At 37.3% G+C, this 14,738-nt stretch overlaps 1 protein-coding gene across 2 annotated transcripts in view; it reads right to left on the bottom strand.

The window, feature by feature from the left end:
- Positions 1–210: 210 nt before the first annotated feature.
- The window catches only part of LOC126458034 (galactokinase-like), a 145,046-nt gene continuing 130,518 nt past the window's right edge, over positions 211–14,738 (bottom strand). Inside the window, exons 5-8 of one of the 2 annotated variants that reach the window (XM_050094825.1) lie at positions 13,378–13,559; positions 8,613–8,766; positions 2,803–2,923; positions 211–716 (exon numbers count right to left, since the gene is read on the bottom strand). In XM_050094825.1, the coding sequence (XP_049950782.1) occupies positions 600–716; positions 2,803–2,923; positions 8,613–8,766; positions 13,378–13,559 (574 nt within the window). In that variant the 3' untranslated portion in view covers positions 211–599. The remainder of the gene's footprint in view (positions 717–2,802; positions 2,924–8,612; positions 8,767–13,377; positions 13,560–14,738) is intronic. The other variant, XM_050094826.1, reaches the window with a different exon arrangement.

The following is a 14,738-nucleotide window of genomic DNA, read 5'->3' as shown; positions in this document are numbered from 1 at the left end:
AAAAAAGGAAGGAAACTCTGATGTTCTGTTTTTTTTTTTTTTTTTTTTTTTTTTTTTTTTTTTTTTGTTTTTTTTTTTTTTTTTTTTTAATATTGGTTCTGTGTATTAGGTTTTGAAGCGACTGTACAATATTACAGTTATACACAACAGAGAGAGAGAGAGAGGAGAGTGTGTGTGGAGGGATATCAGCAATGTTTATGAAACATTCAATTATTGGTCTGGAAAATCATATAATTTGCTTTAAGATGGCCTATAATGTACACTTTGTTGCAGAGTGAAGAGAAATATTTGTAATAGTTTAATAAGCAAAATGGCAAACTCCTTGAGAGAAACACTTCTAACTGATCAATAACATAGTGCCTTTTGTAAAACACCACCTAATCCCATATTTTCAACCTTAAGATTTAACACACAAGATATGACTTCATCAGTTGTACTAATTACATTAAAAATTAGTCTAGTAATAGTTTTCATACAATTATTCAAAATCTGAAATAGTTTGCTGTATGACTAAATGTGCAACACTATGTAGCCCAAAACAAGTGCTCACAAATATAACAATTCTACAGCTGTCATGGCAGTATATGGTTTCACTGATATTACTTTCCTCTCACAACTGTAGCTCCTGCAGATGGGGTGACTACATAAAATGTTGCTTTTCCTTTGTACTTCTTTTTTGTATTGTTTATGACTTCATTAACAGCATCTTTATACACCTGAAACAAGAAGAAAATAAAACAGAAAAACAGTAAAATCTATAGACTCTCTTTGTTGTATTATTTTATTAATAGTTAGGCCCACATAACATTTTTTGTTAGAATGAAAATACAAATATTTATGCATTTATTATACCATGTGATTCATGTTTATGCAGAATTCCAAAGGAGATGTGGCTGGAATAAATTGACTAAGTGGAGGAGATGGTATTTGTTAAAATGAAAATTATATTTGCTCTAATGACATGCACATCATAGTTCTAAGAATGTGGATAACTAAGTCAGAGAAAACATGATTTTGTGAACAAGAAACACGGAAAAAGTAGGAGGTATTTTTTAAGTTAATAATAATACACTCAGATCATAAATGAAAGACAATTATACACTGTAATTATAAGAGAATAAACTCCTTTCTGACAAAATTATCAGCTCTTTCCATATCTCTTTCATCACAAGATCTATAGAATATTATGAATGAATTATAAGTGAATGAACATGGAGCTACAAAAGAACACAAATATTTACATAAATAACAACAATCACTAGTTTAAGGAAGTAAAGAAGATGAAATCAGACTATTAGTTGAATTTTTCTTGTCCTCTCATTCATTTGCATGTTGAATCTGTTATTTTCTTTTAATGGTCTTGTAATACACAAATTACAGTTATAAAACCTATAGCTGTAACATTAGACCTTAAATGCAACTTGTTACTATGTATTAGTACACTCTAAGACAAAAAATTATGCACCATGATGGAGTTATGCATATTGGCCACAGATTGATATTCATAGAGGTATCAACAGAAAATGAAAGATTGTTAACCTTGGTAGCTGATGGATGAATGTGTGATGCTGCAGAGCAATTTCACTGCGCAGCTGGCAAAGTTAGTAAACAGGGGACATGCAGCTGGGGTCAAAGAAGTTGGTTGGAGTAACTGGCAAATTGCTTGAAATTTGAATAGGAGCACTGCCACTATTTGATAATACTGGCAGAAATGGATGAACCATGACAGAATACAGGGTCTAGAAGGAAGTGGTTGATCTAGGTTGATCTAGAGAGAGCACTGAGCAATTGTCAGGGAGACACTCGGAGGTCCAGATTCATCATTATATCAGTATCACACAAGTACCATTAATAGTAAGCTCTCAGAAAGGTGGCTGAGCTCACAGCACTCCTTCCTCTAACTACCATTGAACTCTGAATACCAACTAGTCTTTTTGCAGTGGTATCAGGCACATCTGGCCTGGAATCTCATTGACTGGAATAGAATTGTCTTCAGTGATGAGTCCCATTTCGAACTGAGATCTGACCAATGAAGATGTGTCTGGAGATGCCCTGGACAGGGGATACCAACCTGTCACTCACCATATGGCCTGACAGTCAGCAGTGATGGTCTGCGATGCTATTTAATTTCATAGCAAGACCCCTTTGGTTTTCTTCCACGATGCTCTTATAGCACAGCAGTATGTTGACAATATTCTGTGCCCTTGGCATGATATCTCTCAGGAGAACATCCAACAACTCTAGCAATCAATACCAAGCCAAATAACTGCTTGCATAAGGGCCAAAGGTGGACCAACACATTACTGACTTGCTTAATTTGTGAAGCTCTTTCTCTTAAATAAATCATTCAATTTTTCTGAAATTGTAATCATTTGTTCATCTGCACATGTACATCACATCTTTCAATGTCTGTCCTATTCGGATAATTCCTTCAGGGTGTTTCACTTTTTTGTCTTAGAATGAATAAGAGTACATAAAAGTAAATTAAAGTAATGTCTGTGGATCAAGCTGCGACCAGGCATCAGCTTGAGATTTCCTTCACTGCAGCACTAGGAGGGGAAGGGTGATGGGCCCATCACCCCAGCTACTTTTTATTCCCAGACAGATCCCCAGTACTCCTTTGGTAGCAGGTTGAGTGAACCTGCAGTCATCCCAAAGGGACTGGAATGAGTAAAAATCTCCTCCCATGTCTGAGATTGAACCCCGGACCTCCAGTGCTGGAGTGTAGTGTTCTACCCACTAGACTACCACTGTCACAGATAATAAATCTAAATATTAATATTAATCTTTCTTTGAACATACCAGTGTCACTGTGCAGCCTCCAAACCCTCCACCAGTCATGCGAGAGCCAAGCACACCTTTCACCTCAGTAGCTGCCTTCACCAGCTGGTCTAATTCTGCACAAGAGACTTCGTAGTCTGACCTTTAGAAAAAGTAATCTCTCTTTGTATGTGCTTCAGAGTTAGTAATAACCTGTTAGATGCCTAGGATGTAGTAATGTGTTGAGGACATATCACATAATTTTAGTTGGCATAGGGCAGTATTTGAAGGATGTGGAGACATAATGCTACATAACTGTACTGCTGCACCATTTCCTTTAAACTAATAGTATAGAGAATAAGTAAATGCCATCACACATTCCATCATAGTTGAGTTAGTTAGGTGCTACTGTACTGTGAAAAATATTTACTACGAAGATCATGTAACTGCAGTATAGCTCCATGCATAATTTAAAATTCTGCATTATACACTATGTTATAGAATTCTGTTACCATGTTAGAGTACCTTGTTGTTGACTCACATCCAAAATGATGAGAAAAACAGAACAGTGGCAAGTAAAAGATAAGTATCACTGCCTGCTATATAAACAGCACTACTATGTGACATGTAATTTTCTGCAATAATGACAATTTTTTGTTGATTCAATAATGGACTCTGGAGCATAGTGCACACTGTTGTGAAAGTTCGTAACAGATTAAAACTGTATGATGAAGTGAGATCTAAACACTGGACTTTACCTTTCACAGGCAATGTTCTTATGGAATTAATTATGTGTGCATAACAATGACCCACCAACCAAACAATTCAACCTGCCAATACCTTCTTCCTTCTTTCTGAAACTCCAGGGAGAGTCTCCTTCATACTCTAAGACTAGCATGCCTGAGAAAAAGGATAATGTAGGAAATTGCTTCTTAACATCTTAAGGTTTGTCTTCTGTATGAGTCTTCCACTCTGTGATGGGATGCACCTTCTCAGAAACATGTAAACTGAAAATGTTGAATACTCTGTGACTGTTAAAAATCACTGAAATACTTCCATAACAGCACAATTGGAACACCACTGTGATTGTGGACTACCTATTACGTTCCAGGAAGCCTGTATACTGGCAAAAGTCATAGATACACCAGTGCAAAAAAAGGTGACTGGAATTATTAAGAAGTCTGATAACATTAACAGACTGAAACTACAAACTTCCAGCATCCTAGCTGCTAGCTGTCCCAGTGTGATGGGCCGCAAGCGGTTATGGGGCAGAAGCCTCACCAGTCACGGACACAGCAGCCTAGACAAACAGCCATATAGGAACAGGCAGTGTACGTGCATGCACACCAGGATGAAAACATGCCCACCAGAAACCAAGTCGCAATTTTCAGACAGGCATTAATCATCAATAAGCCAATCAGTACACAAATACCCTTCTTCCTACCATATCTCTCTTGTCATGACTAGCCTATTATATTTTAGGGTCAATGAAGTTCCGGAAATATGACTTATTGACACCAATAGTTTGCAATAAGTAGGGGTGTCTTTCCTCTGGTAGGCCAGCCGAAGTGGCCGTGCGGTTAAAGGCGCTGCAGTCTGGAACCGCGAGACCGCTACGGTCGCAGGTTCGAATCCTGCCTCGGGCATGGTTGTTTGTGATGTCCTTAGGTTAATTAGGTTTAACTAGTTCTAAGTTCTAGAGGACTAATGACCTCAGCAGTTGAGTCCCACAGTGCTCAGAGCCATTTGAACCATTTTTTTTCCTCTGGTAAAACCAGTCTTGCTCTGAGGAAGGCTGTAGTAGCACATCCGACACATCGGTTTTATGCTTTATGTATTTTGAAGTATTTTATATTTTATAAATGGCACAGTACAACATCCAAAAGAATTTTAATCATCTTAATATCTTAATGTGAAAGTTAACTAAAGAGAATAAAAATAAAATAAGAAGTGTGTGTGTGTGTGTGGGGGGGGGGGGATAAGAGAACACATTTTTAAGTGTCATTGACTTAAAGTGGATTAATTGGCATGCAGTGATACATAAATGATTAGTGAGAAATATGAGCTTGATACAAAAAGTTATAGAGCACAAGTCCTGTTAAAATAGCAATTAGTGTGAGAAGCCCTTCCCTACACATGCAGACTGCAAAAAATAACTGGATGCTATCTGCTTCAACTGTAATATTTGAGTGTCTTTCACATACTCCTCATTGGCAAACAGATAACTTTTCAAAGGTCAGAACACTATGAAAAAGTGAACGAGAGAAAACTGTTGCATTATTTCATTTCAATAAGTGAAAAGTAATAAATTTAAAATGAAGTGCTGTGTTACAGTTGTGCCTTTACAGGAAAATTAGAATACTTTACTTTTTCAATTATGAGACACACAGTGTCACATTTCTTAAATATTAAAAAATGAATAACAAAGAACAAAATTATCCTGTTCAAAGTAGTAAACGTCTTACTTTTGATGAATAAACTCACTTACATAACTGGAATGAATAAAAACATCAGCAACACATGCTATGCATGCAATCTTCTTTTTTGATTGGGACTGCAATTTTGTGACTGTCATCTTTGTAACCAGTTCACCTTTAACTTTTTTACTGAAATATAAATGTGTATGTGCAAACAGAAATTACTAAAAAGGAAAAAAAAATATTACAACAAATATTACCCAGTCCTGAGGAGAAAAAGGTATTGTCTTCACTAGTGGCTATCTCTAAGGGGCAAATATTTTAGGTGACTCCTGAAATTCTATTATACAGTGCCATACATCTTATGCCCTTAACACATTGACTGCTATATGGTCACTGGGAGCCACAGCAGGAGGTTCTGCTCTGCTGCCAGTGGCCTTGTGGCAGTCAACATGTTAATGGTGAAGTGAATTAAAATGTACGCATTACTTTAGAAGGATAATAATAGTAGTTGTTCTACAGTTTAATTCTGTTTTGACTGCAAGACCTGCTGTATGTACTTGTGTTGGGATGATTCCACTGAAAGGGACATGGGCAATTTCTTGCCCTATTCTTCCACAATCTGAAATTTAGCTCAGTCTCTAATGACTTTGTCACTGAAGACAATTGAACACTAATCTTCCTTCATTTACATTCCAAGTACATGTTCACTGTATATCCACAAATCACTATATTCATACATTGTGAGAATACAGTGCTGTTTCTCTTTCCTCAGGCGAACAGATCAAGATGAAGGAAGGAGCTGGTGTTCAAAAATATATGTAATGGCATTAAAAGTTCCTTTGCATTATGTACAGTTTTGATACTGCTGTTTGTGCTGCTTGTTTCGATTTGAAATACCTCAAGTGGCACTGAATAGAGATCAATGGAATGTAGTCTGTATATATACACACACAACATCAGAAGGCGTTTGTATTCATTCCTAGGTGCTTCTTGCCCTCACTTATCTGACTTAGAGTGTGTTTTTTGCTGTTACACAGAGCATATGAATTTAGTATTTTGTCCATCTTTAGCAACTGTAGCATAATGTAATGAAATAATATGCAAACAGTAGCATGTAATAAATTTAATTTCTTGACCAGTTTCGGGCACTTAGTGCCCTTCTGCAGAATGTTGTGCCTATCACACTTTACTATTGGCACTTGCAAATAATTTGATAGGCATAACCTTCTGAACAAGGGCACCAAGTGCCCGAAACTGGTCAAGGAATTAAATTTGTTATATGCAACTGGTTGCTTATTATTTCATTATAGAATATGAATTAGTAATATTGTGGAGGCATTGAGTTGTTGACAGGCAGACAAACAATATTTTTCACTTTTAAAACTTTTTTTTTTTTTTTTTGAGCATTCTCCCTCCAGGTGCATACACACTAAGAGAGTGTGTGTGTGTGTGTGTGTGTGTGTGTGTGTGTGTGTGTGTGTGAGTGAGAGAGAGAGAGAGAGAGAGAGAGAGAGAGAGAGAGAGAGGTGCCTGTATTTTATATGGAATACTTGTAATATAGTTTTCATCAATAGTCATGATTACATCATTTGCGAAATTAAAATGAATCTGTAACTTTGTATGTGAGAAAAAATCATACTGTTTCAATTTACTCAGATATTTAATGAAACAAAAGGAAGATGCATTCAAAAATTCATATTAAATTGCAGATATAGCACTTCTGCAAAGCATTTTAAACAACAGAGTGAATTTAAGTAACAAATTCTTGGCACTTTTACTCTTAGAACTCAAAGTTTGTGACTAATTATACATGATGCTCTGGGTCATCTTTAATTGGACAGGTTTCCTGAATAAAATAACTTGTTATCAGGCTCAGTATTTTTCTAGACCAATAGTCTTGTCACTATAACTACTTCATGGTCACCGAGTTTTGTCTCTGAACTAGATGTATAAAAAGGCTGTACTTTTTTATGTCCAAAGACACTTAAATGTCTGTTTTCTTCTTTATCCTCCCAGGTTGAGAATTCCATTTTAGTGTATAATATTTCAACAGATGGTCAGAACCCGGGCAGCACACACACATAACACTTGTAGTAAGTATGATACTCAGCATAGTAGTTACGTTAAAACAGCTAACAGGTCGTACATTTCCATTCAAATATATTTTACTGTTCTACAAAGTGCAAAGCATGCCGTCACAAACATTGATCACAGCAAATAAACTGCAGGTCCAGAGACATTAGTCGAGCTACCTCAGGTCAGCGATATTGTTCAGTGTGACTCGACAGGGTTACATCCCCACAGACTAATGCCCAATCATTGATGAGAAGGTCAGTTGTCAAAAGCGGTATATATAAACACCATGATTTTCTGTCTGTGTGTGAAGGCTAATCCCAGGAACTGGTTTAGGGATTTTGATATGGTTCTCACTAATAAATAGACTGATTCACAAGGAAGGTTTCCACATATATAGTTTATAATTACAGTAATAATGAGTGTTTAATGTATGTGTTGTTATCTCTTTCACATTTAACTGAGTTTGAAATAACACTTTGTGGCAATGATGGGAGCTATGAGTTGGTCAGCTACAGAGGAAGTGGTATACAGCTGGAAAAGTAGTAAAGTTAACAGCCGCCGCAATTCCACAGCGCGGTGAAACTTGACCAGAATCTGTAAATATCTCCCACACATATTATAAATTAAAGTCTCCATTTGTTACCACTACACTACTGGGCACAGACATTTAGTGCTGCCTATGTGTTGTCACTGCAAATCACTGTTACTGTATACATAAATTAAATTGTAAACTTGGTTAGTAACCCTTCAATCTTTAAATTAGGCCAGGAAAATCACAGGAACATCATCAGAGCTAGTTGCTGGAGATAACTGTCATATAATTTGCTGAAAGTATTACACACAAGCCCTAATTCATGCAGCTTGTAATAAATACTCACTAGTCACTAAGTTGTACCTTGTAACACACAGACATGATCAAGCAATTAATACGTAATATTCTTTAGATTTCCCCAGGATTCAATGCAGCGTTTATTATTGTTGAATATGTATGGCAGAAGCAGTCAGTCACAAGATAAGTGTTCTTGTGGCTGTGTCCGCTTATTGTGCACTCTCAATTAATATGTTTTCCATTAGATATGTGGATTAAATCTGACACTAAGAAAGTAACTGAGGAGGATTAAAAAATACTAACAAAGCCAGCACATTGACATACAGAAAAGTGATGCATATGTGTCTTAAGGTGTGAGAGGTACAGAAAATTCAAACTACGTTATCGGTAGATCAGAAAAGTATCTTAAAACAATCAATATCGTAACTCTGTAATAGCCCAACAGTATCAGAGCTCATAACATTCAGTATGTGGAAGTAGAATTCAAGATTATTTCACTTACAAATTTCACATAAATTAAAACTTGCCTTAAAGACTCATGGCTCTCCAACATCAACTTTCCAAATAACGTAAAATCTTTGCTCTTCAATGCCTCTGCTGCCTGTTCAGTTCTATTAATTTCACCTATGACATGTCTGGCACGACGCACAATATCTTCATCAACCTTCTTCTGCTGTAGCACTGTAAAAAGAAAAAGATATATTCAAGAATATGCATGCTTTGCATGCAGTCTTAGAAGTACATACCACACACAAAACATTAACATGAGGTATATGTATTATGTGTGATAATATTAATTTACTAAATTAGAGTCCTGTATGAATTACTGTATTAAAAGATTAAATTGCCTTTTAAATGTTTAACATTTTGGTAGATATAATCTGAAATGATAAAATGAGCACAGTTAAATGATATTGATCGAAAACTGGCACAATCAACATGAACAATAAAATTACAAAATTTAAATACTTCTTGACTGAATGTTTCCTTTCTAAAGAGTGGTGAATGATACAAGAAGTTAGCAAAATGATGAAGGACATTTAGACTACAATGGAAAGAAGAGAAAGAACAGAATAACAACAACCAAAAATTAACACCAGTGTTGGATAGAAAATGGGACACAATTTAGTAAATGCTGAAAGGAGAAAGAACAGACTAGAACTAACAGACACAGCAAGAAAAATAAAGTATCAAATAAATTATATACTGAGTCTGTAACTTTCAGAAAAAGAAAGGAAACATAAATTTGTAAATAAACTCCTTTAAAGAATAAAATGGCTTTGAAACTTGAATTGATAGTTTTAAATGCACAAGCCTACATGAAGCCCAAGCCTACCAGAGAAGTACATCTTTATATGCCTACTAGCTCCACAGATGAATAAGAGATTGAAGAAATGTATGCTGCAATGAAAGAAATTATTCATATACTTTCATGGGGGACTGAAAATCTTTAGCAGGAAAAGGAAGAGAAGGAAAAGTAGTAGGTGAATACAAACCGGGGATAAGGAATGAAAGAGGAAGCCGCCTGGTAGAATTCTGCACAGGACTTACCTTAAGAATCATGAAAGAAGGTTTTATACATGGAAGAGGCCTGGAGACACTGGAAGGTTTCAGATAGATTATATAATGGTAATACAGAGATTTACAAACCAGGTTTTAAATTGTAAGACATTTCCAGGGGCAGATGTGGACTCTGACCACAATTAATTAGTTATGAACTGTAGATTAAAACTGAAGAAAGTGCACTGAATTTAATTGATGAAAGGAGAAAATAAAAAAATGCAGTAAATGAAGCATGCAAAAAGGAATACAAACGTCTCAAAAGATCGACAGAAAGTGCAAAATGGCTAAGCAGGGACGGCTAGAGAACAAATGAAAGAATGTAGAAGCATGTATCACTAGGGGTAAGATAGAAACTGCCTACATAAAAATGAAAAGACACCTTTATAGAAAAAAGAATCACCTGTATGTATATCAAGAGCACAGGTGGAAAACGTGTCCTAAGCAAAGAAGGGAAAGCATAAAGGTGGAAGGAGTACACAGGGGGTCTATAAAAGGGCAATGTACTTGAGGGCAATATCATGGAAATGAAAGAGGAAATAAATGAAGATGAGATGGGAGATATACTGCGTGAAGCATTTGACAGAACACTGAAAGACCTATGCTGAAACAAGGCCCCGGGAGTAAACAACATTCCATTAGAACTATTGATAGCCTTGGGAGAGCCAGCCATGACAAAACTCTTCCATCTGATGAGCAAGATGTAAGAGACAGTTGAAACACCCTCAGACTTCAAGAAGAATACAATAATTCCAAAACCAAATAAAACAGATGTTGACAGATGTGAAAATTACCGAACTATCACTTTAATAAGTCATGGCTGCAAAATACTAACCCAAATTCTTTACTGTCAAATGGAAAAACTGGTAGAAGCCAACCATGGGAAGCTCAGTTTGGATTCCGTAGAAATTTTGGAACATGCCAGGCAATGCTGATCTTATGACATATCTTAGAAGATAGGTTAAGGAAAGGGATACCTACATTTATAGTATTTGTAGACTTAGAGAAAGCTTTTGACAATGTTGACTGGAATACTCTCTTTCAAATTCTGAAGGTGGCAGGGGTAAAGTACAGGGAGCAAAAGGCCCTCTATAATTTGTACAGAAACTAGATGGTATTTATGAGTCAAGGGGCATGAAAAGGAAGCAGTGATTGAGAAGGGAGTGAGACAGGGATGTAGCCTATCCCCAATGTTATTCATTCTGTATACTGAGCAAACAGTAAAGGAAACAAAAGGAAACTTTGAAGTAGGAATTACAATCCATGGGGAAGAAATAAAAACTTTGAGGTGTGCTGATGACATTGTAATTCTGTCAGAGAAAGCAAAGGACCTGGAAGAGCAGCTGAATGGAATTGACAGTGCCTTAAAAGGATGATATAAGATGAACATCAACAAAAGCAAAATGAGGATAATGGAATGTAGTCAAATTAAGTCGGGTGATGCTAAGGGAATTAGATTAGGAAATGAGACACTTAAAGAAGCAGACAAGTTTTGCTATTTGAGAAGCAAAATAGATGATGATGGTCAAAATACAGGGCTATTACAAATGATTGAAGCAATTTCATAAATTCACTGTAGCTCCATTCATTGACATATGGTCACAACACACTACAGATACGTAGAAAAACTCATAAAGTTTTGTTCGGCTGAAGCCGCACTTCAGGTTTCTGCCGCCAGGGCGCTTGAGAGCGCAGTGAGACAAAATGGCGACAGGAGCCGAGAAAGCGTATGTCGTGCTTGAAATGCATTCACATCAGTCAGTCATAACAGTGCAACGACACTGCAGGACGAAGTTCAACAAAGATCCACCAACTGCTAACTCCATTCGGCGATGGTATGCGCAGTTTAAAGCTTCTGGATGCCTCTGTAAGGGGAAATCAACGGGTCAGCCTGCAGTGAGCGAAGAAACAGTTGAACGCGTGCGGGCAAGTTTCACGTGTAGCCCGCAGAAGTCGACAAATAAAGCAAGCAGGGAGCTAAACGTACCACAGCCGACGGTTTGGAAAATCTTATGGAAAAGGCTAAAGAAGAAGCCTTACTGTTTACAATTGCTACAAGCCCTGACACCCGATGACAAAGTCAAACGCTTTGAATTTTTGGCGCGGTTGCAACAGCTCATCGAAGAGGATGTGTTCAGTGTGAAACTTGTTTTCAGTGATGAAGCAACATTTTTCTTAATGGTGAAGTGAACGGATACAATGTGCGAATCTGGGTGGTAGAGAATCCTCATGCATTCGTGCAGCAACTTCGCAATTCACCAAAAGTTAACGTGTTTTGTGCAATCTCACGGTTTCTGCAAAAAAAAAAACGTTACAGGACACGTGTATCTGGACATGCTGGAAAATTCGCTCATGCCACAAATGGAGACCGACAGCGCCGACTTCATCTTTCAACAGGATGGTGCTACACCGCACTTCCATCATGATGTTCGGCATTTCTTAAACAGGAGATTGGAAAACCGATGGATCGGTCGTGGTGGAGATCATGATCAGCAATTCATGTCATGGCCTCCACGCTCTCCCGACTTAACCCCATGCGATTTCTTTCTGTGGGGTTATGTGAAAGATTCAGTGTTTAAACCTCCTCTACCAAGAAACATGCCAGAACTGCGAGCTCGCATCAACGATGCTTTCGAACTCATTGATGGGGACATGCTGCGCCAAGTGTGGGAGGAACCTGATTATCAGCTTGATGTCTGCCGAATCACTAAAGGGGCACATATCGAACATTTGTGAATGCCTAAAAAAACTTTTTGAGTTTTTGTATGTGTTTGCAAAGCATTGTGAAAATATCTCAAATAATAAAGTTATTGTAGAGCTGTGAAATCGCTTCAGTCATTTGTAATAACCCTGTAGAGAGGATATAAAATGTAGAATGGCTATGGCAAGGAAAGCATATCTGAAGAAGATAAATTATTAACATTGAGTAGAGATTTAAGTGTCATGAAGTCCTTCCTGAAAATATTTGTATGGAGTGTAGCTATGTATGGAAGTGAAACACGGATGACGAATAGCTTAGACAAGAAGAGAATAGAAGCTTTCGAAATGTGGTGCTACAGAAGTATGCTGAAATTAGATGAGTTGATCATGTAACTAATGAGGAGGTACTGAATAGAATAGGGGAAAATATTAATTTGTGGCACAACTTGATTAGAAGAAAGTAATGGTTGATAGGACATGTTTGGCATCAAGGGATCACCAATTTACTACTGGAAGGAAGTGTGGAGGGCAAAAATTGTAGAGGGAGACCACGAGATGAATACACTAAGCAGATTCAGAAGGTTGTAGTTTGCAGTAGTTATTTGGAGATGAAAAGGCTTGCACAAGATAGAGTAGCGGGGAGAGCTGCATCAAACCGGTCTCTGGACTGAAGACCACAACAACAACAAATGTACATACAAGTTAGAAGTAACAATATTTTGTATCAGATGAGGTTACTGAAATGATAACATTATGTAACAAAGACATTTTTTTGTGTTACAAACAGCTGTGATGAACAAATAGAAACTATAATTGTACACAACAGCTAATAAAGTGTGTAATAGGTCAATAAATTCATGAAAATAATCTTGGAAGACAACAAAAAGCTGAAGGGATACACAAGATGAAAGAAAGCAATGAAGTAAGAGTGAGCCTAAGGAATGGCATGTTCTGAAAAAGAATGAACAGCTTAGGCTATAGAAGATGTAATGAAAGGATTTAACTAAGATACTGTTTTACTTTATGAGTTACCTTCAATGTCACTTAATTTAGCATCTCTCAGGCTTTTCTTTCCAAGCAGTTTTGCAGCTTCTTCACACTGCTTCCTTCTAGTTGGATACTCACTACCCGTCAGTTCATGCCGAACATTTGAGTTTGTTATTAAAATAACAATTTTTGGATCATTGATAGGAACTATAGTTGCTTCCATTGATCTATGAAATTAAACAAAAAAAATTAGTCCTGAATCAGTACAAATGAAGGAACATTTAAAATATGTGCTAAGCAGAACACACACACAGAACCTATCCAAATACATTTTTCAAGACTGATTCTGAGTGTACTATCTTCCTACCTTATGCAATATTTGAACAGTTAAGTAGTGTACTGGTGCTTGCCATTTGATGGGAGGCATTATTGCCAAAGCTGGTCACTTTTGCCAGCATGGACATGAGCCAGTCAGCATGCGTCAGGAAACATGTGAGCAGCTACAGAGTGCTGTATTGTATAGTAAATTGTGGTATGCAGAAAGTGGTAATGCTTCTACTAAGGATTTATTGTGGAGTGGTTTGAATATTGTGAAGAATCAAACAAAAATTCAACAGGCATTCAATAAGTAATGCAACTTTTTTTTCTCAGCCAATTTTTGTTGAAAAAATGTGGAATTTCCTCTGGGACATTGTGGAGTATTCCTGTTTCAGTCCGTATAGTTTCATGATGCTCCAATAGATGACACCAGTATATGTAGCCTTCAAAATGGCATCTGTAACAGAGATGCATTCCAAGCAGAGAACTGTCATTGTGTTTCATTTGCCAGAAAACCAGAGCACTGAAGATATTCATAGGTGCTTGCAGAATCTCTGTGGAGACCTGGAAGTGGACAAGAGCATGCTGAGCTGTTGGGCAAGGTGTCGGTCATCATCACAACAAGATTTCCGATCTCCCGTATGCCAGACGGCCACACACATGTGACTCTCTGACTCCTACTATGTTAGACTGTGCAGACACTCTCATTCAAGGTAATTTACAGATCACAATCAAATAACTTGCTGCACAACTGGATGTCTCTGTTGTTAGTCCTGATATACTCATCCAACAGTTGGGGTATTCAAAGATGTGTGCCCACTGGGTATCTCACTGCCTAACGGAAGACCACAAAGAGCAATGAAGGACCATCTGTGCAGAGATGTTTGTGTATTATGAGGCTGATCATGACAATTTTTTGTTGAATGGAGTGGTGCCACACAACCTCTCCCCTGAAGAAAATGTTCAAAGCCACACCCTCAGTCAGTAAGGTCTTGTGATGGTCTTGTGGGAATCTGAAGGGGTTATTCTATTTGACGTTCTCGTTCATGATTCAATAATCAACTCTGAAGTGTACTGTGCTACCCTCA

Source organism: Schistocerca serialis, chromosome 2 (genome assembly GCF_023864345.2).
Source record: "Schistocerca serialis cubense isolate TAMUIC-IGC-003099 chromosome 2, iqSchSeri2.2, whole genome shotgun sequence".
NCBI classification, from domain to species: Eukaryota; Metazoa; Arthropoda; class Insecta; order Orthoptera; family Acrididae; genus Schistocerca; species Schistocerca serialis.
This window is presented reverse-complemented; position numbering and strand designations above follow the sequence as displayed.